Source organism: Eschrichtius robustus, chromosome 4 (assembly GCF_028021215.1).
Source record: "Eschrichtius robustus isolate mEscRob2 chromosome 4, mEscRob2.pri, whole genome shotgun sequence".
In the NCBI taxonomy this organism is placed as follows: domain Eukaryota; kingdom Metazoa; phylum Chordata; class Mammalia; order Artiodactyla; family Eschrichtiidae; genus Eschrichtius; species Eschrichtius robustus.
This window is the reverse complement of record NC_090827.1, coordinates 51,739,090-51,765,681: the sequence shown is the minus strand read 5'-3', so window position 1 is coordinate 51,765,681 and position 26,592 is coordinate 51,739,090. Positions and strand designations below refer to the sequence as shown.

At 37.3% G+C, this 26,592-nt stretch overlaps 1 protein-coding gene across 6 annotated transcripts in view; it reads right to left on the bottom strand.

The window, feature by feature from the left end:
• WDFY3 (WD repeat and FYVE domain containing 3) overlaps window positions 1-26,592 on the bottom strand; it is a 272,029-nt gene that overhangs the window by 23,067 nt on the left and 222,370 nt on the right. For all 6 annotated transcript variants that reach the window (XM_068542705.1, XM_068542706.1, XM_068542707.1 and 3 more), the window contains 12 exons: window positions 25,879-26,042; window positions 23,198-23,346; window positions 21,579-21,699; window positions 20,963-21,048; window positions 19,374-19,454; window positions 11,376-11,430; window positions 10,996-11,115; window positions 9,020-9,137; window positions 7,855-7,961; window positions 6,178-6,331; window positions 947-1,038; window positions 510-722 (listed from right to left, as the gene is read on the bottom strand). In XM_068542705.1, coding sequence (XP_068398806.1) covers window positions 510-722; window positions 947-1,038; window positions 6,178-6,331; window positions 7,855-7,961; window positions 9,020-9,137; window positions 10,996-11,115; window positions 11,376-11,430; window positions 19,374-19,454; window positions 20,963-21,048; window positions 21,579-21,699; window positions 23,198-23,346; window positions 25,879-26,042 — 1,460 coding nt within the window. The remainder of the gene's footprint in view (window positions 1-509; window positions 723-946; window positions 1,039-6,177; window positions 6,332-7,854; window positions 7,962-9,019; window positions 9,138-10,995; window positions 11,116-11,375; window positions 11,431-19,373; window positions 19,455-20,962; window positions 21,049-21,578; window positions 21,700-23,197; window positions 23,347-25,878; window positions 26,043-26,592) is intronic.

Sequence of the window (26,592 nt, the reverse complement as noted above, 5' to 3'; positions counted from 1 at the left end):
TATCTGTCTGTTCCCTGAACCACTATGAGAGCTTCCTGCTCTTCATCTGGCTCCCCTACAGTATGTGCATGTGTAAGATTGTGACCAGAGGGATCTTTAAAGTCTAACTACGACCTTATATGACAATGCTTAAAGTCAGCATTGGTTTTTTTACTGGCCGTGGGATGAAACCCCATCTCTGTGTATCCTGCGGCCTCCAAGGCCACATCTGCTTCCCTGACCATGCTCTTCCCGTCTTCCTGCCAGGAACTGTGTGGGTACAGGAAAGCACTAGCCTGCGAGGAAAAATGCTCTTTGACCAGCAAAATTTCTGTTTATCTGGACTGTAAAAGGGAGGAGAGAGTAATAATCTAGGGACCTACTGAAACTATTGGGTGATATTTATGGTTCTTAATTAAAAACTCAGTCTAAACTTAATTATTATATGGTCATCTACCATCTATAGAAATATTACAGAGCTTAAAAAAATGTAACAGAAAATATCAATGATAAGGAAAAAACATCCATACCTGTTTAGGGATCTGACCAAAGTTATTAATGAACCCTATGGTGGCTGTCTCCTTTAGTGGGTCATTTATGTTGTAGATATCCACTTGACCCTCATAAAAAAGATGGTGGAAGACATTTACAGCTTCTACTGCAGCAGGACCTTGCTGTTTATAGCCGAAGATTAAGTCAATCCACTCATGCAGATGGGCACTCACATAGTCACATTCCAAAGCCTGTAATTTCAAAACACAGGTTCAGTCACTGGCTGGCTTTTATTACTTCCTTAGAAAGTAAAAGAATTCGCCAGTGGTCTATAGGAACCAGAATAACTAAAATTCATACGAACAACATTAGTAACTTAAACACACGGGGGACACATTGCTCAAGGTCCTCTCTTTGTACTGTGGTCAGTGACCCAGTGAGATCTCAGTTCAACTGCACAGCGTACTGCCATTACCTCACGGTGCACTCGGATGAATTCTCGTGGGTCCCCTTTTGCCCAGGGTGGAAGGATAACATCTCCAAGCTTGGTGCCATTTTGTTTACAACCTGTGTAATTGGATACATTAAAAAGAAAATAAAAGAATGAGAAAAATAGTAAAGTAACAGAGAAATAGTGGGTTAGTTTCATTACCAGGACTATAAAATTTTACCACAGAAAGGACCCTCAGAGATATCTACTCTGGTATTTCCCCAAGAGGACTCCTCAGGGCACTCCCTCGGAGAAATTTACTGAGTGTTAGCAAAACTGAGGGGCTCCCGCTGTCAAATGACTTCAGGAAATGCTGAGTTAGGCAAGCTTAAACATGTTTCTTTCCTGCAAGACTCCTTGGAGACACTGCTCTTCCCTAGGAAGGATATTAGATACAACATTTCTGAAACTTAATTGACGACAGGAATGAAACACTTTATGGGTCTACTGTTTTGAGTTTGGAAAAACTGCTCAAATCAATGCTTAAGCCCCTTAAAACCACTGATTTGTAAGACCCTTAGCAATTTCTCAAAAACTGTTCATTTAGGCTTTTCCAGAATGCTTTAAGCTTGGTGAGTCAATAGCAGTTACCTAGTACTGAATTTCTTGTCTGGTCTGCCGTTCACATGGAAGAGGTTATTGAAAGGATATCTAACTCCTCAGCCATTTTCAGTCTGAATGCTCTCTTGGCTTAAGAGAAAATAAAAGTACCACAGTCTCCTAGAAATATTTGCAATACATGTGTTCGCTCATATTTCTGATTCTTAAATTCTTGAGAGAGCTCTGTAGAACCCACATGTATTTTGCTGTAAGGATTCTCATTAAAAAAATAAAATCTGAAACAATATAACTTTTGGCTGTTATATCATTTAACAGAAAAAAAATTTTGGAAAGACTATGTGGCTACCTGGCAGAAAAAAAAAACAAGTTCTAATAATTTATAACAAAGTAATATTTATCCCACGTAAACTGTTATTTTAAGTCACAGCCAGATAATCTCTAAAATATTAAAGAAACCGTTTGCTATGAAATCTATTGACAACAAAACACATTAAATGGGACTGGCATCTGAGGAAATAGGTTTTTTTCCTCTTTTCGAAATAACATCAAAAAGTTAACTTTAGCTTACAGAGTTTTCCTAGGCACAAATCAGACGGTCACTGTAAAAAATGACTCTATAAATAACTTTGACTCATTAGCTTAATGGCAGTTGCTTAGATAAAAAGCTGAATTATAAATTTTCATAGGGAAGTATAATTGTTCACATTTTAGAACACAAAAGGCAGTTTCCAAGTAAGGGCCAGTAAAAATATTTCCTTTAGAAATAATCTTGTTTTCATCACTGCAATTTGACGGCTTCTGTACAATGTGATATAAAAATGTGAGAGATACAAAAATCAGTTTATTGTTTAAAGGAATGTCTTGACTTAGTTGGAAAAATTACCATATAACTTAAGAAAAAAATAAAACAATCAATTATTACAGCCCCTCCCCCCTCTCTCAGGCTCTTACCCCACCTTCCTTGAAATGCCCTCTAGGCCTAATAAGAATAAGAAGCAAGTAATAATTTTTTTGATAAGAAGCAGCAAATAATAATCCCCAGGCTACTTGAGATATAATCTACTTTTCAAAATTTTGTTCATAATCCCTAAATACTGTGTGATATAATTTTATTTTATCAGCACTATCTATAATTTTAAAATGTCATTTAAAGGGAACGGTCTGTAGAAATGTCTTGGTCTGATTCTGATACTCTGCAGTTCCCCTCCATGTATATCCAAGGGTACCAAGATAAGACCAGACAAAAAAAACCTAATTGCTCCAGAGCCAGGGAAAAAAACCTAAGTGCTCTTTCTTTTATATCATTTACCATCTTTTCTGGGTGGAGAGACCAACAGTGTTTTGTCTGATTTTCTTTATATTGAGGTAAAATTCACATAACATAAAATCAACCATTTTAAAGTGAACAATCCAGTGGCATTTCGTACGTTTACAATATTGTGCAACTACCACTTCTATCTAGTCCTAAAACATTTTCATCATCTCAGAAAGAAATCTTAAACGAATCAAACAGTTGTTCCCCATTCCTCCCCACCCCTACTCCCATCCCCTGGTAACCACCAATCTGTGTTCTGTCTCTCTAGATTTACCTATTCTGGACATTCCATGTAAGTGGAAATCATACATTATGTGACCTTTTGTGTCTGGCTTCTTTTACTTGGTGCAATGTTTTTGAGGTTCATCCACGTTGTAGCATTTATCATTATTTCATACCATTTTATGGCTCAATAATATTCCATTATATGTATATTCCACAATTTGTTTATCCATTGATAGGTATGTGGGCTGTTTCTACCATCTGGCTATTGTGAATAATGCTGCAATGAACGTGCACGTACAGGTCTTTGTTTAAGTCCCTGTTTTCAGTTCTTTTGGACAGTTCTTGGAGTGGAATTGCTTGGTCATATGGCAATTCAACATTTCCTACCAAACTGCTTCCCACAGTGCCGAACGATTTTACATTCTGACCAGAAACATACAAAGGTTCTACTTTCTCCATATCCTCACTAGCCCTTGTCATCTTCTGTTTGTGTGCTTTTTTTTTTCATCACAGCCACCCTAGCGAATGTGAAGTGGTACCTCACTGTGGTTTTGACTTGCATTTCCTTAATGACTAATGATCTTTTCGTATGCTTATTGGCCATTTGTATAACTTCTTTGGAGAAATGTCTGTTCAGGTCTTTTGCCCCTTTGAACTGGGTTGCTTATCCTATTGCTGTTAAGTTGTAAGAGTTCTTTATATTCTGAATACTAGACCCTCATAAGATACATCACTTGCAAATATTTTCTCGCATTCTGTAGGTTTTCTTCGTAATGCCCTTGGATGCATAAGTTTTAAATTCTGATAAAGTCCAATTTATCTTTTTTTGTTGCTTTTGCTTATGCTGTTGATCCAAATCCAAGATCATGAAGATTTACCCCTATGTTTTCTTTTAAGAGTTTTATAGCTTTAGCTCTTACATGCAAATAGTGTTTTTTAAAGTGTGTGATTTCAAGGAGGGATGATTTGCTATGAAGGTGAGCATGACAAACATACATGACCTTTCTTTCATTTACTTATTTAAAAATAGATGATTTGGTTGGGTTTGTAAGTAGTCTGGCTAGAACATTTCTGTGACATAGATTATTATAACGGACTGAGTGTTTCTGGAATATTGGGGGTATCTCTTTCTGCACCTCTCCGTATCTGTCTCTTTGAAGGTGGTGTCCCTAGGGAAGAGAGTAGCATTCTCTAAAGGTGAATTATAAGTGAACATAATAAAACACTAACGTGCATTCATATTCAAATGCTGTGCACACATTTGTTGTTTTTCCCTGTTCACCATCTACTCTATTTGAGGAACTGCCACTCCCTCCAAGTGCTAGAACTTGATGTCTTTAGCTGCTCAAGGGTGAGCTCCAGGCCCAATCAGAGGTAATGAGACTCAATTTCAGGCCTTTTGCTGGGGCTATTGAGAGTCTTACTGCCTTTCCTATTGCACCTAGAGCTACAATTTCACAAGGTTCAAGCTGCTGATGAACAATTAATAAAAATTATATTACAAAGAAAAAACACTCAAATATATTGGATATGAATATTCCCTGAATTTTCCATTAATGATTTTATGAGGTAGTATAGTAATGGTTTATATGTTGAACTCTTAAATGCAGTATGATACAGGGCATGAAAAAAGTATGAAAACAGAACAATATCTGGCACTAATATTCTAAAGTGAAACAATGGAATTTTGATATGTCGTACAAATAAATATTCAGAAACATAGATCAGCAAACTGTGTTCCAAGAAACTGTAGCCAAAGTCAAATCTACTTCCTGAAACTGCTGGACAATATAAAGAGAGCAGAGTACCAAGGAAATTTCTCTCCTTTTTATAAGTGTTGATTTGGTTCTGTTTTTCTAGAAAATAGTGCCCTAACAGGAAGAAGAAAGGGATTTACCTAAAGTTATTCTGAAATTCTAACTTTAAATTTTATTAGCATGTAAGCTGAGAATGCCTCAGGCAATACAAAAGATTTAAACAATACATGAAAAATTTGGATATGCCACTCTTGGCTGTGAGTTTCTGTAGGAGCAGTTCCACGTGTAGATGTATTTCTACTGTATCTGTGGGAAGGAAGGTGATCTCCGCGTCTTACTCTTCCGCCATCTTCTCTCCTCCCCCTGTGAGTTTCAATCATATTAATTTTCAAACAAAATTTCACCTCACCTTTGTTTTCACGGAAATAAATGATGATATTCTGACCATTAGATGTAATCTGTTAATTCTTAAATTTTCCCAAAACTATAGGTTTGAAACAGCTTATTTGGGGGCATAAATCTATTTTCCTTTGTTATATTTACTCTCATACACCCAGTTGTAATTAGCAGCAGCTAAACTCACAAGGAAATAGAAACCAAGCAGGAACCTGCAAGGCCTTCCCAAGAACAATACCCCCCTGACCCCCAACATGTCCCCTGCCTCTTGTTTGCAGAAAAGCTTTAGCCTCCTAGGCCTACCCCAAGTTCCAAAGCATAAATTTAATCAGAGAAGTAAGAAAATGCAGACACAAAGGAAAACACTCAAGCAAGACAAAATAATGTTAGTTTAGCCATAAAGCAAAGCCAAGGGCCTTTAGTTCCTCCTCAAGGGCTATAGACAATATCCTGAGCCATGTCCTTGAGCTGTTTTGCAGATACTAAAACCCCCACCAGGTGGACGAAGTTAACTACATGCTGACCACCAGCACACAGGCCCCAGAGCAGTTGGAACCAGAAGGTTGATGACTGATATTCCCGAAACATCACCCTGTTACCCTCACAGTCAACCACTCGTAGACTTGTGCACAAGCTGAATGCATATCGTGTGACCCTCTCCCTCACACTCTTTAAAAACCTTCCTCTGAAAGCCATCACTGGGGAGTTCAGGCCTTTTCAGCATGAGCTGCCCATTCTCCTTGCTTGGCCCTGCAATAAGTGCTGTGCTTTCCCTTCACCATGACCGACCCAGTGTCAGTAGATTGGCTTTGCTGCATGTTAGGTGAGTGGATCCAAGCTTGGTCTGGAAACAAAATCTTTTCTTGTCAGTGTGTACTACAGACAATCATCAGAAAACTGACTTATTTCTGTTGGTCTTTTCCTGGCTAATGACCCTAAGATAGTGCCATCGTGCTACATACCCAGATCAAAGTTGTTGGAATTGAACAGGAATTCTGGTAAGTAAAAAAATTCTGGGATAAGTTCCTTTACATCTGCCATGTTGTGCTTTGATGCTGAATACCAGGCCTCGCGTACACTGTGAAACATCCGGTCAGCCAGGTCAAAGTGGCCTCCCTGTGGGCAGAACGAGAAGGCACCTTTCTGTTAGAGAACCACTCCCACCTCACAGCTTCCAAGCTCAAGGGCTTGAAACCCAAGTAAATGTGTTTGGCGACAATTCAATTTCCCATCATCCTACGTTAAATACACAAAATTTTAAATAATCACAAAAAGAAAATTAATCTAATTCTTTTCGGGGTACTCCTTACCAAGGGTGCTCTTGCTTTGTATCAAAGTGAAATCCAAGTACAAAGTCTTTAAAAAGTCATTTAAAAAAAAGATCAGTTTTTAGAGAGGGCAAGACTATAAGGAAATAGAGGAGTTCCTCCATTGTTTGATAATGCTCTCCTAAAAGAAAAGATTCTAATGTAGCCATCTACAGTTGGAAATATTCAGTTTATACATGTATTTGACTAATTTTATAAATTAACATGACATTCAGGTTCTCACACCAATGAGAATTAAGCGGAGAACTTGGAAGGTGATCAAAAAGTTATAGATTGATAAAACAAATTTAAATAGAAAAGGGATTTCTTTTGCTTGCACAGCCTCACAGATAACACCACTCCCTTCCTCAATCAAACTCCCTATGCTGTGTTTGAGTGTGTTTTTCTTTACAATGAAGTTCACTGTGTGAAAATGCTGAAGTCCATACAATGGCCACCAAGGCCTACCACCATCTGGCCCCTGCTACCTCTCTGACCTCATCCCCTATTGCTTTCCCCTGCAGTCACCCTGCTCCAGACATACTGGCTTCCTTGCTGTTCCTCAAGCAACTCAGGGATATGCCTGACTCAGGGCCCCTCACAGGCCATTCTCTCTGCCTGGAACATACTTTCTCCAGATTATCTGCACCAGTAACTCCCTCACCTCCTTCAAGTTTCTGTTCAGATATCACCTTTTCAAGGAGACCTACTCTGACCATCATGTCCTCCTCCACCTCCCATTCCCGTACTTCCCTTTCCGTTTCCCTGATCTACATTTTTCTGATAGCACTTATCACATTCTAAAACATCTTACAATATACTTATTGATGTTTGTCTGTCTCCCTCAACTAAAATATATAAATTCCATAAGACAGGACTTTTGTCTTTATTCACTGATATCTGTAAGCACCTAGACCAGTGCCTGGAATACAGTAAGTATTCAATAAATATTTGCTGAATAAATGAAAGAGAATGTGGAGAAAGGCAATTATAATACGGAAGACAGCAAATGAGCTAGACAGTATTACTCTTTTTTAAATGTTTGTTGAATTCAACCAGTTAAGGCTGAATTCCATACACCTGGCTGGAAAGCATATGCTACTTGCTTATTTGACTAAAGGACCCTGGCACTTGTTTAGTGTAAACAAATTCTAGTTTATTTATCAATTTTGGTCCAGTGAAATACCACTTTCACTATGTTTTGACTACTTTTGTGACTAAAAACTTCACAGGGCTTCTTGTCAGGCAAGATAACAACATTAAAGAAAAAAGCAACAATCTTAAATAAAAGGCTTGAATAAAATGCAAAAATTCTAAACTTAAGAGTTTTACCTGTAGCCTTAGGAATATCTGTGTGAAGGGCTCCATCCTTACTAGGTACGAAGCCACGATCATTGCAGATGAATAGTGGGTCCCATAGTGGTAGGCTGGAGTTTCTCCTTGCCAAGAAAATTAAAGCATAATTGAAAATGAAAGAGTAATATGAAAAATAAAATTGGCATTCATCAATAGACTTGAAAATGCTAACGTATGTGATAACTGTGACACTAAGTGCAATTAGCACTGGCATTTGCAGCATGAAAACTTTATGATGACACTGCAACCTCTCACTTATATATTTGGCAGTTATCCAGTTTAGTATAATTCTGTGCCTTTCCCCCAAACTGAGCACATCTAGCAATTCATGTTTTGAGGCTAACTGTAACAGGTAACCCTTAATAGCAAACCATCTTTGACTAAAGCAAGATATTGACATACAGCGACTTTTTATTAGGTTCTGGCTTTGCAATAGTATAAATTTCTCTAAATTGTTGTCTTCGAATATTATGCAATTTTTACTACATATTCTCCTTGCAGGAAAAAGAAAGGATTCCACACAGGGAATACAGTTAGTCTTAGTTTTTTTCTCTTTTGTTTGTTTTGCCTGTTTGAAGGGATACATGATAAACATTAAACATAAAAAAAAAAGTAGGTAAACTGTAGTATTTTAGAAGGTAGTCAACTATACTTTTTTAATGCAAACGGGTTCTAAAAAGTGCCTCAATAAAATTAAAAGAACCTATAATGGAAAACAATCTGAAAAAACTGAATGACTGAATCACTTTGCTGTACACCTGAAAAACTGTACATCAACTATACTTCAATAAAAAAAATTAAAAGAGTCAACAAAGGAAAGTTTAGTTTCTGGCCTAAACACAATTAGAGATAATGGTATATTATGATGGGAAATTTCTACCCTAGACAAAGCAGACATACTTTGCTTTCTGCCAGCACCTGACAAGCTACCTAAAAAATGCCTTCTAAGCATGGCCATCAGTTGGTATGCAAAACCTCATTCTTCTACTGTGATAGTTGTGTATAAGTGTGCATATGCAACAGATATAGATATAAAGATATATAAGCAATCTGGGGAAAGATGGAAGGGCGTCAGACCACTAAATAATGGCTTACTTTTGAAACTTGGGTACAAAGTCCCCTGACAAGAAAAGTTACTTACCATTAGGGTCTTCCCAGTCTTTATATCGCTTCTTATACTGAGCTAATCGTTCATCTGTCTGTGCTCCCATTGGCTTAGCCAGGTTTCTAAATGTCTTGGGATTAGTAAGATCTACCTCCTAAAATACAAAACGAAACCCAATTCCAAATTACTACACATCCTCTATTCTCACCAATGTAGCAGACACAATGGCTACAGCAATGATGATCTGTAAATGTGCTAGTATCTATGGGGTCACATCAAGCAGAACTGGACTCCAAGGCAATGCCATGCACCTACTGGTTATCCATATTTTACAGACAGGCACATGGCAGTTTGTTAATTGGTTCGGCTTGAAGACAACTGTTTTGGAAATTAAGTGTTCACAGAGGAAGGCACTCAGGATCCAGGTTTGGAGATGAGGAATAAGAGGGAAAACCCTTCCCAGTCTTGGCAAGGGCACAGCAGGAGACTGTGGACACAAAAGCTCCAATTCATCTTTATCCTCTGTCACCCACATAACTGGAGGATCAAATCTCCTTTTTGTTCTCTTCCCCTCTCCCCCGTTTCACTCCAACTTCACTTCTGAGCATTTTCTTCCTAGAGGTGAAAGGGAAGTGAAATAAACTAGAGCACTCAGTAATTTGTTCACCTCCAAAAGACAACATCATGCCAGATCAAGTGACTTCCAAATGAGATGGATTCTTTCAGTCTACCAGAGATTATTTTAAAAGCTCATTTCTAGCTGACCTAATTCATGTATTTAAAAGGACACCAAAATTTACCTCCTGAGGGTTTTAAAAGTAGAAATTTGAAGTACATACCCATGGGATACGTAATTTGTGTCCTTTTTATAGGGCATCATGGCCCACCAATTTTGCCAACTTATATTTTAAAAGTCTTGAACAGGAGAAACTGATCCACATTTACCAATATAAGTCGTTAGTATTTGTCCTCTGAAAATCTACACGCAAAATACCTCATTTATACTTTTTTTGGTTATTTCAACAAAGATTAAAGTATTTACTAAGTACCGGGCATTGCTCTAGAGCAGTGGTCCCCAACCTTTTTGGCACCAGGGACTGTTTTCATGGAAGACAATTTTTCCAAGGACCGGGGGTGGGAGGATGGTTTTGGGATGATTCAAGCGCATTACACTTATTGTGCACTTTACTTCTATTATTATTACATCAGCTCCACCTCAGATCATCGGGCATCAGATCCTGGGGGTTGGGGACCCCTGCTCTAGAGGTTGGGGCTTAAGAGCTATGTTAAGATAGTCTTTGTTTTTAAGGACCTCACAGTTGAGTGCGGTCAGACAAAAATCATGACTACAACATGCTGTAAAGGAAAGCAGCATGATACAGCTACAAGGCAGTGTGGGAAGAGAGGAAGAAGGAAGAGGAGAGAAAGGACACAAGGCTCCCCGGAGGTATACTGGAGTGTGTCCTGGAGGATGAAATACAGCTAGCCAGAGGAACCTGTCAGCGGGAGAGAAGATGTGCACGGGCATGGGGAGAAGTGCAGGCGGGGAGAGCAGCACACGCAGAGCTGCTGAGAGAGAATGGGGTAGCCCAGGACAGCGGTCCTCGAAGCACAGGAGGGATATCTACGTATCAGCTACTTTGTGAAGGGTGCTATACCGAGGTTTTAAGATTCTCTCCAAATTGTGATGATGATTTATGCAATAATTTAAAACTGAGGAACGACTCAATTAGATTTGTTCCTGCTGGCTGCAGTGCAGAGGACAGTGACGTCCTCCAGTGGATACAAATTTATTAGCACTTTAGGAAATTCAATAGATATCGTGAATCCAAGAAGTTCATCAAGTATCCAATCTTTGTACAAGTCTAAGCTAAAGCTCTTCTCATCTTCTTGGGAGTAAGTGCCCGTTGAGAACTTAAACTATAAAGCATATAAATCATTTGAGCCACTGCAGTATCTTTTAATTACTTTCGAGAATGTGTTCCACTTTCACAAAATGATTTGAAATTTACCTCTGAGTCGTAATCTGCAAGGATCCAGGGGAAGACAGGATACTGCATGAGGTCATTATATGATCTGCCAGCCAAAGTGTTCAAGTGCATCAAATACTGAAAGTTGCTGATTTCACCTCTCTTGGGAAAGATAAATAGATTCATTTTAAAGCAATCAATTATTTCTGCTACATTCAATTTAAAAAATTTATATGCAAAATGAGGTAAAGGACAGTTTCTTGCAGATTTCAGAACAATAAAGCATTTTTTTCCCCTAAAAACAAAAACAAAACTTTTTTCTATGGTATATATTTTATAAATTATTAAAGTACTTGTAACTGTATGACTTACACCTTCTAGCTACAAATTACGAAGGAAACTTACATTTTCATTGAACTTACCTCCCATCTCTGAGTCACAGACTTCTCTCCAACCAGAGTGCTAAGCAACCCAGATCTAAAAATGATAAATAATAAATTGTAGGCAACATAACTTTAAAAATCTGTGTAATTACAAAGCTGAAAATTTTAAGTCAATGGTCCACGAATTTTTCAAACTATGGAGGACAACCTATTAGTGGGTCATGAAATCAGTTTAGGGGGTTGTGATCAGCATTTTGAATTATGAAATAACAATCAAATTGAAGAAAACAGAGAACATCGGAAGGCACTACATACAGGAAGGAAAAGTATTTTCTGTGAATTTTATTGTAGTATTTGTAACTAAGTTTGTGTGACTTGGGATGCAATGTAGTATTTTTTACTGTGGGTTATAGAAAATGAGTTTGAAAAACATTGATCTAGTTCAACTTTCTAACCTTTACAATAATTTCTATATAGACTGATCTAAAGACATTAAATTGGAATAACTGATAAGAGTATACAATATTTTGTACATAGTAGGTGCACAGTACATTTCCTAAAAGAGATGTTGAAAAAGTGAATGAAAATATAAATATTTTATGACAGGAAAGTCTTTGCTGTTCAGAAAATTATAGAATTTTTTCTATAGCGGATTTTCTAGAATGCTATAAAACCTTAAGGTTATACTATTGATAATTATTAATCTGAAGACTGTCAGTTGATCACTGAACCAGTAGGAAAGCACTTAACTATATATTTTATTGTCCGAAAGGAAATTAAGAGATTTGTAAACCTTAGTTCATAAACATATCTAGGTCAAGGGTACAGATACCACTTTTCACTTCCAGATAAATTCTTCCCTTCAGGCAAATTGAATGTATAGGGTACTCTCCCTGGAAAAAGAGCTATGATCATTCCTCAACTTTGTAGGAAAGGGAACAACCGAAAAGAAGATTAAAGTTGGGAATGAATTTCTATTTCTTGCCTTTGAGTTTTCAACAGTTCTTCAAGAACTGCCAACTCAGCACAGACAGTAGTAAGAACAATGAAATAGCAAGCTGAAGATTATCTAGGCAGGAAAAAGTACTAGCAATTTGCTTACAAGTAGAAAAAAGGCTTAGTATGCTTTAAGGGAGCCTTTCACTTCCTATACTTATCTTAACAGCAACACAAATGATTAGGAATAGAACATGTTTCTGAGGTTAACAAAAGCATATAAGCAGCATTTGTAAATCTCAGCTAAAGAAAAATAAAAGCAGTAAGTTAAAGAGAAATACACAAATTAACATATTTAGACACATACAGATTGAAATAAAATTTTATTTACAAATTACAGAATCCCCAGAAGTTTTAAGTTATTTTCCTGCATGTTGTAATAATTAATTTGTAGCCTCAAAGCACTGCTTCTTTTTTTCTTGAATTTTATTTATTTTTTTATACAGCAGGTTCTTATTAGTTATCTATTTTATACATATTAGTGTATATATGTCCATCCCAATCTCCCAATTCATCCCCCCCCCCCCGCCCCCGCTCTGCCCTCTTGCTGTCCATATGTTTGTTCTCTACATCTGTGTCTCTATTTCTGCTTTGCAAACTGGTTCATCTGTACCGTTTTTCTAGATTCCACATACATGCGTTAATATACAATATCTGTTTTTCTCTTCTGACTTACTTCACTCTGTATGACCGTCTCTAGGTCCATCCACGTCTCTACAAATGACCCAATTTCGTTTCTTTTTATGGCTGAGTAATATTCCACTGTATATACGTACCACGTTTTCTTTACCCATTTGTCTGTCGATGGGCATTTAGGTTGCTTCCACGTCTTGGCTATTGAAAATAGTGTGGCAATGAACACTGGGTGCATGTGTCTTTTTGAATTATGGTTTTCTCTGGGTATATGCCCAGTAGTGGGATTGCTGGGTCATATGGTAGTTCTATTTTCAGTTTTTTTTTTTTTTAGCTGTCCTACCTTCAACCACCTTTCTTTTTGAAAATTAATTAATTAATTAATTTATTTATTTTTGGCTGTGTTGGGTCTTCGTCTCTGCACGAGGGCCCTCTCCAGTTGCGGCAAGCGGGGGCCACTCCTCATCGCGGTGCGCGGGCCTCTCACTATCACGGCCTCTCTTGTTGCGGAGCACGGGATCCAGACGCGCAGGCTCAGTAGTTGTGGCACACGGGCTTTGCTGCTCTGCGGCATGTGGGATCTTCCCAGACCAGGGCTCGAATCCGTGTCCCCTGCATTGGCAGGCGGACTCTCAACCACTGCGCCACCAGGGAAGCCCTTATTTTCAGTTTTTTAAAGAACCTCCATACTGTTCTCCATAGTGGCTGTATCAATTTACATTCCCACCAATAGTGCAAGAGGGTTCCGTTTTCTCCACACCCTCTGTAGCTTTTCTTGTTTGTAGATTTTCTGATGATGCCCATTCTAACTGGTGTGAGGGGATACCTCACTGTAGTTTTGATTTGCATTTCTCTAATAATTAGTGATGTTGAGCAGCTTTTCATGTGTCTGTTGGCCATCTGTATGTCTTCTTTGGAGAAATGTCTATTTAGGCCTTCTGCCCAATTTTTTGATTGGGTTGTTTGTTTTTTTTAATATTGAGCTGCATGAGCTGCTTATATATTTTGGAGATTAATCCTTTGTCTGCTGATTTCTTTGTAAATATTTTCTCCCATTCTAAGCATTGTCTTTTCGTCTTGTTTACAGTTTCCTTTGCTGTACAAAAGCTTTTAAGTTTCATTAGGTCCCATTTGTTTATTTTTGTTTTTATTTCCATTACTCTAGGAGGTGGGTCAAAAAAGATCTTGCTGTGATTTATGTCAAAGAGTGTTATTCCTATGTTTTCCTCTATGAGTTTAATAGCGTCTGGTCTTACATTTAGGTCTTTAATCCATTTTGAGTTTATTTTTGTGTATGGTGTTAGGGAGTGTTCTAATTTCATTCTTTTACATGTGGCTGTCCAGTTTTCCCAGCACCACTTATTGAAGAGGCTGTCTTTTCTCCATTATATATATTCTTGCCTCTTTTATCAAAGATAAGGTGACTGTATGTGCATGGGTTTATCTCTGGGCTTTCTATCCTGTTCCATTGATCTATATTTCTGTTTTTGTGCCAGTACCATACGGTCTTGATTACTGTGGCTTTGTAGTATACTCTGAGGTCAGGGAGCCTGATTCCTCCAGCTCTGTTTTGCTTTCTCAAGATTGCTTTGGCTATTCGGGGTCTTTTGTGTTTCCGTACAAAGTGTGAATTTTTTTGTTCTAGTTCTGTGAAAAATACCATTGGTAGCTTGATAGGGATTGCACTGTATCTGCAGATTGCTTTGGGTAGTATAGTTATTTTCACAATGTTGATTCTTCCAATCCAAGAACATGGTATATCTCTCCATCTGTTGGTGTCATCTTTGATTTCTTTCATCAGTGTCTTATAGTTTTCTGAGTACAGGTCTTTTACCTCCTTAGGTAGGTTTATTCCTAGGCATTTTATTCTTTTCGTTGCAGTGGTAAATGGGATTGTTTCCTTAATTTCTCTTTCTGATCTTTTGTTGTTAAGTGTATAGGAATGCAAGAGATTTCTGCACATTAATTTTGTATCCTGCTACTTTACCAAATTCATTGATTAGCTCTAGTAGTTTTCTGGTGGCATCTTTAGGATTCTCTATGTATGTATGTATTCTCATGTCATCTGCAAACAGTGACAGTTTTACTTCTTCTTTTCCAATTTGTATTCCTTTAATTTCTTTTTCTTCTCTGACTGCCATGGCTAGGACTTCCAAAACGATGTTAAATAACAGTGGTGAGAGTGGACTTCCTTGTCTTGTGCCTGATCTTAGAGGAAATGCTTTCAGTTTTTCACCATTGAGAATGATGTTTGCTGTGGGTTTGTCATATATGGCCTTTATTAGGTTGAGGTAGGTTCCCTCTATGCCCACTTTCTGGAGAGTTTTTATCATAAATGAGTGTTGAATTTCGTCAAAAGCTTTCTCTGCGTCTATTGAGATGATCATATGGTTTTTATTCTTCAATTTGTAAATACAGTGTATCACATTGATTGATTTGCATATACTGAAGAATTCTCACATCCCTGGGATAAATCCCACTTGATCATGGTGTATGATCCTTTTAATGTGTTGGTGGATTCTGTTTCCTAGTATTTTGTTAAGGATTTTTGCATCTATATTCATCAGTGATATTGGTCTATAATTTTTTTTTGTTGCAGTATCTTTGTCTGGTTTTGGTATCAGGGTGATGGTGGTCTTGTAGAATGAGTTTGGGAGTGTTCCTTCCTCTGCAATTTTTTTGAAGAGTTTAAATATTTGACAGAATTCACCTGTGAAGCCATCTGGTCCTGGACTTATGTTTGTTGGAAGATTTTTAATCACAGTTTCAATTTCATTACTTGTGATTGGTCTGCTCATATTTTCTATTCCTTCCTGGTTCAGTCTCGGAAGGTTATACCTTTCTAAGAATTTGTCCATTTCTTCCAGGTTGTCCATTTTATTGGCATAGAGTTGCTTGCAGTAGTCTCTTATGATGCTTTGTATTTCTGCGGTGTCCGTTGTAACTTTTCCTTTTTCATTTCTAATTTTATTGATTTGAGTCCTCTCCCTGTTTTTCCTGATGAGTCTGGCTAAAGGTTTATCAATTTTGTTTATCTTCTCAAAGAACCAGCTTTTAGTTTTATTGATCTTTGCTATTGTTTTCTTTGTTTCTATTTCATTTATTTCTGCTCTGGTCTTTATGATTCCTTTCCTTCTGCTAACTTTGGGTTTCGTTTGTTCTTCTTTCTCTAGTTCCTTTAGGTGTAAGGTTAGAATGTTTATTTGAGATATTTCTTGTTTCTTGAGGTAGGACTGTATTGCTATAAACTCCCCTCTTAGAACTGCTTTTGCTGCATCCCATAGGTTTTGGATCATCGTGTTTTTGTTGTCAGTGGACTCCAGGTATTTCTTGATTTCCTCTTTGATTTCTTCAGTGATCTCTTGGTTATTTAGTAATGTATTGTTTAGCCTCCATGTGTTTGTGTTGTTTATGTTTTTTTCCCTGTAATTTATTTCTAATCTCATAGCGTTGTGGTCAGAAAAGATGCTTGATATGATTTCAATTTTCTTAAATTTACCAAGGCTTGATTTGTGACCCAAGATGTGATCTATCCTGGAGAATGTTCCGTGTGCACTTGAGAAGAAAGTGTAATCTGCTGTTTTCGGATGGAATGTCCTATAAATGTCAATTAAATCCATCTGGTCTGTTGTGCCATTTAAAGCTTGTGTTTCCTTATTAATTTTCTGTCTGGATGATCTGTCCATTGGTGAAGTGAGGTGTTAAAATCCCCCACTATTATCGTGTTACTGTCAATTTCCTCTTTTATAGCGGTTAGCATTTGCCTTATGTATTGAGGTACTCCTATGTTGGGTGCATATATATTTATAATTGTTACATCTTCTTCTTGGATTGATCCCTGGATCATTATGTAGTGTCCTTCCTTGTCTCTTGTATCATTATTTTAAAGTCTATTTTATCTGATATGAGTATTGCTACTCCAGCTTTCTTTTGATTTCCATTTGTATGGAATATCTTTTTCCATCCCCTCACTTTCAGTCTGTATGTGTCCCTAGGTCTGAAGTGGGTCTCTTATAGACAGCATATATATGGGTCTTGCTTTTGTATCCATTCAGCAAGCCTGTGTCTTTTGGTTGAAGCATTTAATCCATTCACATTTAAGGTAATTGTCAATATGTATGTTCCTATTATCATTTTCTTAATTGTTTTGGGTTTGTTTTTGTACGTCCTTTCCTTCTCTTGTTTTTCCCACTTAGAGAAGTCCCTTTAGCATTTGTTGTAGAGTTGGTTTGGTGGTGCTGAATTCTCTTAGCTTTTGCTTGTCTGTAAAGTTTTTGATTTCTCCGCCGAATCAGAATGAGATCCTTGCTGGGGAGAGCAATCTTGGTTGTAGGTTCTTCCCTTTCATCACTTTAAATATATCGTGCCACTCCCTGGCTTGTAGAGTTTCTGCTGAGAAATCAGCTGTTAACCTTATGGGAGTTCCCTTGTATGTTATTTGTCTTTTTTCCCTTGTTGCTTTTAATAATTTTTCTTTGTCTTTAATTTTTGTCAATTTGATTACTATGTGTCTTGGTGTGTTTTTCCTTGGGTTTATCCTGCCTGGGACTCTCTGCGCTTCCTAGATTTGGGTGGCTATTTTCTTGCCCAAGTTCGGGAAGTTTTCGACTATAATCTCTTCAAATATTTTCTTGGTTCCTTTCTCTCTCTCTTCTCCTTCTGGGACACCTATAATGCAAATGTTGATGCATTTAATGCTGTCCCAGAGGTCTCTTAGGCTGTCTTCATTTCTTTTCATTCTTTTCCCTTTATTCTGTTCCATGGCAGTGAATTCCACCGTTCTGTCTTCCAGGTCACTTATCCATTCTTCTGCCTCAGTTATTCTGCTATTGATTCCTTCTAGTGTTATTGTATTGTTCATCTCTGTTTGTCTGTTCTTTAATTCTTCTAGGTCTTTGTTAAACATTTCTTGCATCTTCTCGATCTTTGCCGCCATTCTTTTTCCGAGGTCCTGGATCATCTTCACTGTCATTATTCTGAATTCTTTTTCTGGAAGGTTACCTATCTCCACTTCATTTAGTTGTTTTTCTGGGGTTTGATCTTGTTCCTTCATGTGGCACATAGTCCTCTGACTTTTCATTTTGTCTATCTTTCTGTGAATGTGCTTTTTGTTCCACAGGCTGCAGGACTGTAGTTCTTCTTGCTTCTGCTGTCTACTGCTTCTTTTCTAATGGATTATAAAGGGCTACCAGTTCCTGAGTGCCTGAAAATGAAGCTGGGTATACAGATTCTTGAAATGGCTGTATCATCCAAAAGACTTCCTAAGATTAAAAGCAGCTGAAAAGAGCACAAAGGAACCACTGATAGGTTTGAACACACAAAAACAGAAGTTTATATTTAAATGCAAGAGAAAAAAATTACGAGAAAAACTTGGCAATTTACAACAAATACGACAAGCAAAGGGATAATATGCTATTACCGAAAAATCTTGTACACATTGATAATAAGGACTCAGAGGAGATGTTAACTAGACTTACTGAGGTGGTCATTTCACAGTATATACAAAAGTAAATTATTATATTGTTCACCTAAAACTAATGTAGTGTCAATTATATCTGAAAAAACAAAACAAACAAACCAAAAAAACTACAAAAAAAACCAAACCACCACCACCACCAATAAAGAACTCAGTGGAAAAAAATGGGCAAAAGTTATAGATAACTCATAAATGATAATTTTAAATGGCTAACAAATATATACAGAGCTCAAGATTTCTAATATGAAAAGAAATGCACATTTAAAAAAGCATCTTTAAAAACTGGTAAAAATGAAAAAGTAAATATAAAAAGCTGGTATCTTTTGAGATAAGCAAACTTATCTACTATCGGTGGAATATAGATGTGTATAATTTTTATAGAAATCTAGTTGGTTTTGTATATTAAGAGTCTTAAAATTCATACCATTTTACTAAGGGGATTTTATCCTAAAAAAATAATGAGGTATCACATTTGCATTATTATAACAGGGAAACCTGATAAAGATGAAATATCCAAAAACAAGAGAATGCTTTCTACATATGATGAAGGGCTAGTAAATAAAGGCAAAGTTTCTAAAGAATTTTTTTAAACCAGGAGGAAATATTTACATATAAGACTGAATAGAAGACGCAGAATAAAAATCTGTGTTTATAGTATGGACTCAATTGTGCATATAGGAATATATGCATGCTTAAAAGATTACAGGGAATTGATCAAAATGTGATCAATTTGACACTGATGTGACTGAGCGATCATGCATCCATTTTCTTTCTTTTTTTCTAGTTTTCAGTAGTTAAATTTTTTTTTGCAAACCCCTGGGGGTTGGCGTGGGGTGGGGGAACATTCATTAAAAATATTAAATAATACTGTCCAGATATAAATGATCCAACTGCAGTATTAAACTATAATGTGCAAGAAGCAAGCAACCTACCCCTGCTCCACGCTTGTGTTTGGCCGCTGCCCAGACACAGACTCTGAACTGTCAGTTAGAGATGGCACTACAGCCAAAAACCTGGAAAATTTAAAAACAGTATAAAATTGGAAATGACGTTTCAGTCAGGATCTAATGGGAACTTACAAAAGCATGATTCATTTAGATCTTAATTGATGCATTTGCCCCTGCACTACTCAGTAAATGGCAGGCAAAGGGAATATACAATAATTAGAACATTCTGTAACAAAAAAGGGTAGGATGATGGCTTCCAAAGCCAAATATAAAGATCCATAGCAAAATCTGTCATTTTGGATTTTTACATATGCTGCCACATTACTTGAAGAAAAAGCCTGACACACTGATTCACAGGAATTAATAAGTCAACTTAATGATGTCCTAAAGAGTGATTAAAAGCTGAATATTCACATGACAGTCAGTAGTGCTAACAGCTAAACAAATGCTAGGACAGAGACATCTCTAACAAATGAAAATATATACATGATAAGAACCTTTATGTGACACTATTATAATTATTTTCAGAGTTGCTCATAAGGTCAACATACATTTTTTAAGGGTAAAAAAGAATTGTGGGAAAATTCTTGGAATGAATGTGGACCTTGAAGTTGGCATACACACAGACATTTCTCAGATAAAGACAATCTCAGCTCCTTGCCACAGCTTCTAGTTGGGCTTAACACTGAAAATAATATCACCTTTAGAAATTCATAAGATAGGTAACTAAAATTTCAGTCATTTACTTAGCTCTTCCCAATCAACATCCAGAGGCACTTTATCTGAAGAACCTCCCTCATTTCCCTCGTGCTCACTGGTAGTATTACTGTACTGCAATGATAAGCAGTGTTGCTTGGTATTAGTCATTCCTCACTTGAAATACAAAACTTCCCTAATAGAGGGATTGCCAGGATCTACACCACTCTTCAAAGAATAAGAGGGCTCTCATATTATATTATGATAAGTTCATAAAAGCCTTACTATTCACATGCCCAACAGAAGTATTTTCAAGCACATGGACATATACTATTTTTCTTTTATAAGATAAAATTTAAACACAGTTTACCAAAAATGAAATATGGTTAGATTACATCAACTGCTTTACTTGGCTATGCTACTTTTTCAGGGATGAAGGTATCCAACTTCTCTTCCAAAGTCAGAAAAGTCTCATATGAATATAAATTCTAAGGAAACTCAGGCTCTGCATTCAATAGCAAGGTATGACACTGTCTTCTTTTTGGTAAATATGAAAGAAGCCTATTTTGAATCTGAAGTATTATTTTTTTAAGCTCCAGTTTCATCAGCCTTTTACACTTAGAGACATGGGACTTTATCACTAAGGTGGCTTTTGATGATATCTACTACAAGTTACCAGAAGGAAAAATGTGATTTCAAAATAGAATAGCATCAGAAGAATCACATTTCAAGAGGCTGGCAAAAATGAAACAAACATTTTCTTCAAAGAAGTTAATTCATGGATTTAACAGATTTTTAAAAAACTAGCTGAACTGGCAATGCTTTACCTCCCATTTCTTCCCATTACAGCATTATGAAGTATTCCTAATAAACAATACCTTTGATAGACTTTGTTTCTAATTCCTTTTTGAAAAGCAAGGAGGTAATTCCGTCCATCTCCAGAGAAAACTTCCACAGCAATAGGCTGAAATGATCAGAGAGAAAAACATTAAGAAAAAACACAAATAGGGCTATATATTAACTTTTCCACTATGAATTTCTATAATGTTGAAGAAATTAACTTGTTGACTGAAGAACATTGTTACAGTCATGAATTCCCAGCAGATTAAATTACACAATAAACAGCGCCAGTTTGTTCTGCTCAATTTGTTTCTAAAATCTTTAACAGAATAATGGTAAAATAATTATAAAATTATAATTTTGTAAATTTATAGTGAGAATGCAATTTTTATATAAAAAGAAAATTATAATATAAATTTGGATAGCTATAGGGAAAGATGGATAACAAAATATCACTCAAAGTTTTAGGTTGTGTTTTTGTTTTTCTTTTTTTAAGAAGGGGGATGTATTATAAAGTTATGCACCCATGTGACATGAGCTTGTCTATCATACAACCAAATCTAATACTCTAAGGAATAATGTGGATCCTATCATGTATACATCCTCTAAGTAAAGGAACCTGACAAAACGTTTATTACTACTAAATCAACCCACCTGCAGGAGATACCTCCTTTTATGAACTTCCTTGATATCTTCATAGGCAAAAATGCTGCATGTTCTCTTGAGTTGACTGGGGCCTTGCCTGGCTCCTCTAGGGATAATTGGCTCATGCATACTATAGGCAGCCCAGAGAAAGGAGATAATAAAAACACAGCAAGAGATAAATTCACTGTTCAATAAAGAGTGTGTTATTTTCAACATGTGAAGAGAAGCAGGAATCGATATATCCGAATATTTAGTTCAAAAAAGACACACCTTTAAGAGAATAATTTGGTAGCTACTCAGTATACCAGAAACCCCCTTTGATGAATATAACTTAAAAAAAATCCTATTCATGCTGTCAGGGCTTATCTATCAGGCACAGCTGGCAAGTGCCAAGGCCTATATTCTTTTAGGGGGTCCAAGAAAATGTTTTAATTTCTTTTAAAATCAAAAGAAAAAACTGAACTTTCAGGTAGAAGAAAATGTTTTAATATATAATATGAATATGTTCATCTTTAAACCAACACAGTCAGAAAAACATCATCTTAGGTATCTTTATATGTAGGAAGAGGCCCATAAAAGTCATAATGTGGCCCTGATTGCTACTGAAAGTAATTATTTGAAATATCTCCTAGCAATGAAGATGACCATGTCCACATTCACAGTGCATGTTAGGTGTTCAAAATGTTAAAGGAAGAGAAGAGCGTGTTGATTTTCTAAGCCTTAAGCGTTTTCATCTCCCTTTGGGCTTTGTCTGTCTCTGGGTTTTCCATTACCCACTATCACGTCCATCATAGGGCTGGCAGAAGAAAAGGAAGATGGATAAACTCAGGCAGTTAATTCCTGCCTGTGCTTCAGTCACACTGCTTCTAGGGTACTCAGAGGACATGGATGCTCTTACGTTTGTTAGAGTATTATACAGCCGCCTGCATTTTCTCTACAACTGTGTTTGCACTGAAATTTGAAAAAAAGAACAATTTACAAATTCAGAATAACTTTATAAATATATAGATTATAATACAAGGAACTTGTATTATATCTAGTGCTATTAATGCATAGCAATAAATTGTATTTAGTTTTCGTTTTGATAAATAAGGCAAATTTGTCTCTTATAGCCTTGAAATAACTATTACTCTGGTGAGTATTTAATGATGGATGCACAAAAACTGAGAGATAACATTACTTGAAACACAATTTTTGCATTAAAAAAAAACTATGTAGGACTTCCCTGGTGGCACAGTGGTTAAGAATCCGTATGCCAAGCAGGGGACGCGGGTTCGAGCCCTGGTCTGGGAAGATCCCACATGCCGCAGAGCAACTAAGCCCGTGCGCCACAACTAGTGAGCCTGTGCTCTAGAGCCTGCGAGCCACAACTACTGAGCCTGCGTGCCACAACTACTGAAGCCTGCACACCTAGAGCCCGTGCTCCGCAACAAGAGAAGCCACCGCAATGAGAAGCCTGCCCACCGCAACAAGGAGTAGCCCCCGCTCGCCGCAACTAGAGAAAGCCTGAGCGCAGCAATGAAGACCCAATGCAGCCAAAAAAAAAGAAAAAAAACCAAACAAACCCATGCAGATATATTGCTTTCTAAAGATAGCTATACATTGTGTCTCTTCATTCATTTACTTACTTTGGAGGTAAGGTTTCAATATCTCTTATTTCCCTGGTTGCTGTCATTGTAAATCCATCAATCACATAAAAATGCTCTTTACCAAAAAGAAGTAGCCCTTCACTGGTATCTAGGCCCTGGACTCGAGCACAGCGGTACATGTGCTGGATCTATAAAGAAAACCATAAACATTCATTAACATAGTTTTTAAAAATCAGGTAATTTCTTTTTTTGATATAAATGAAGCAAAATGTTTTTAAACATGGATTTAATGGGCAAACAAGATTTTATGAAGATGTCACTCTGTGATGGCATCCCCTGAGCTAAGCATATTAACCAGAGTTTAAGCATATTAAAAAGAATAGCTAAGATTGCAGTCTGAGTTGCAGTTGACTTCAGTAAAAGGAAACAACCATTACTTACATCCATCCACCCAATCCACTTATCCTAACATTCACTGAGTACTAACTCCGTGCCAGGCACATGTGTACTAGGCTCTACAGTCAATGAACAAGTTAGAAAAGGAAGGAGACAGACACAAGCTTTGCAGGAAAGGGAACTGAGGCATACATGCGAGGAGATGAGGATTGTGCCCTGGGCCAGGCAGGATGATACAGTGAAAAATGTATGCAGAGCCTGACAATCCTGAGTGAATTCCCAGTTCTGTTGTTCAACTATAGATTTGGTCAAATTTCTTAATGTTTCTGGGCTTCTGTGTCTTCATATAAGTTTCAAATATACCTCATTGGCTTGTCATGAGAGTTAGTGAGACATACATAATCATGTTAGGATTTGTTGGCTGTCTTCTCTTCCACATTGCTTACTTTCCTCTTTTCCCACAACAACCCCTGGAACTGGAGTTGTGGAATTTGTCTCTATTTGCTCTCCACTGGATTCTGCCTGCCTGGCAGCCTGTTGTGCCATTGTAAAATGCCAAACTTGGCAGAAGTTGCATTTTCCTCATAGAAGGAAGGACTTGCTAAATCTCTCAATGTTAGCAGTGTTTTCTTTCCAACAGGCAGGATCTAGTCCTTAGTAAAAATTCTTTCTTGCTTACACTCAGTTCAACATGAATCAAGGAAAAAAAAATCAGCAATTAAAGCAGAGTCAAACAAATGTCAAATAAATGTCAGTCTAAATACACCTCCTGCACTATTCAAACTTAAAGCAATTAGAGCAAAAACTGTACTCATGAGTTTAAAAAGTTTAAAAAATGACAGCATCAGAAAATAGATTTTCTAAAATATGCAAATGTAAGTTAATTTTCATCACCACATCTGAACTACTTCAATAATAAAAACTTAGAATGTTACAGGAGAAAAACTGACATACTTTTAAAACAACCCTATTGTAAGTATAATATACACACAGAAAAAAATGTTTATTTCATAAGGGCATAGCTTGATGAATTTTCACATGCTTAAAATATGATGCAACCAGCATCCAGATCAAGAAACAGAACATTCCCAAGGCCCTAGAAGCCTCTCTTGTGCTTCCTTCAGATCTAATGTACTTTTATAGTTACATACTTTTTTTCTTATGTTTTCATTCAAGATTAATCAGGCCATATATTTGAACAGAATTAAAAAAATTAAACCTTAATTTCTAGTTACGATTTCTTAGTGGGTAAGATTTCAAGTGTTATACCGAGATCTAATATAATAGGCAAAACAACCTTTAAAAAGGTGATACTCACTGCACATTCAATTCACTCATTCCTTTACTCATTTATCCCTTTATTTATTCAACCAATCACTCCCTTCATTCAAGGTTTACTGAGTTTCTATCAGGTGACTGGAACTGTGTAAGGCACTGGGATAGAAATAAGAAACAGTGCCTGCCTCAAAAGAGCTCACTATCTAGGTGAAGAGACAGACACAGGAACAAATAATAATAACATGATAAAATGAGTGATACCTTTAAGGCTTAATAAAAGCATAGAGGAGGGTGTCTAACTAAGCCTGAGCTGGCAAGACAGTGAAGGAAAGCTTCCTCTGTGTGAGCATTAAAGACATCCAGATAAATGATGTTGCATCAGATGGGAGTTACTAGGATAGAGGTTATGCAAGTGATGGAAAGAGGGGCATTTAGGCAGAGAACACAATGAGTAAAGCGCAGAGTAAAGAAATATCATGGATGTAGTGAACTGCAAGGCACAAAATGCAGGGGGCTCAGGCTACATGGCAGAGTCAGTAAAGTGAGCCTGGAGGGGTCGCAGGGTGTTAAGAGGCTGAGAGAAACAGGAAGGCAAAGTAGTCTCTTGTGAATGAAGCACAGCAGGGGTTAAGTACAAGGCTGGGGATGATGGGCTAGTTGAAGTTGCTTGTGTGGTTACTGGAATTACAGAGGTATAGGAAAAAATGCTGGGCCAAATTACTGAATGGGTTGTGTACATGGGTTTGAAATGAGAATTATGGCAAGAGTGGCAGCCTAATAAAGGGTTTAGAGGAAGACAGTGAACTAGGTGTCAACTGTTAATACTATATCTGATGCAACTTCTTGCTGTTCAGTGTGTTCAGAGAGGTCAGAAAACCCTACAGATGAAAGACGCAGAGTGTTGAACCCAAAAGGGCGCCTAATACTGATTTCACTGCAGAGGCTAAAATATTTATCTTTGGCTGCCAGATAAATACCCTTCAACTAGTCTTGTAAAATGGAGACAAACCACTTAATACAGTCCCTCCTTTTCAGAAGTAAGGCACCTTTTCTCCCTCTTCTAATAGGCGCAGCAGGGTGGCGTTGTCCGTCTTCTCCTCCTCTTCTATAGAGCTACCCTCAGCAATCTGGTCTTGTAGCTGCTCCTGGGTCTCCTCATCTCCTCCATCAGGCGCAGATCGAGACCGTTTTAGAGGCGGCTTGACCAGTCCTGCAGGATAAGAGCCAAGAGGGTCATGTGGTCTTGCTGGGGTCATGTGGGAGCCATTTAGTCCCTCCTCTACATTTCCAATTTGAGAGAGTTCTGGAAGGTATGGGGAGGCAGCACCGTTCAGTGGTCAACAGCACAGGCTCTGGAGTTAAACAGCCGCTTGACCTTGGAGTATTATTTGTCCCCTCTGAACCTCAGTTTCTCACCTATAAAACCGGGACAAGAATACTACCTATCATGGATACCAGGAGGATTGTTGGAGGACTAAATGAGGTAATTCATGTAAAGTGCTGAGTATCACGCATAATAAATAGTAAATTCTCAGTAAGTGTCAGATGATGATGATAAACAGAGGGCTTAGCATAATTAATGGTAAAAGTGGTGGTGCTAATGGGCAGGTGTCACTGAGGGGATACCCTCAATAAATGATCAGTCATTATCAGAAACAAAAATAAGGACAGCAAGTTATAAACATGATTATAAGAGATTCCACCTACTTGGAGGGCCCATGAGGACTACTTCAAGACTCATATTACAAGTGGCAGTATGG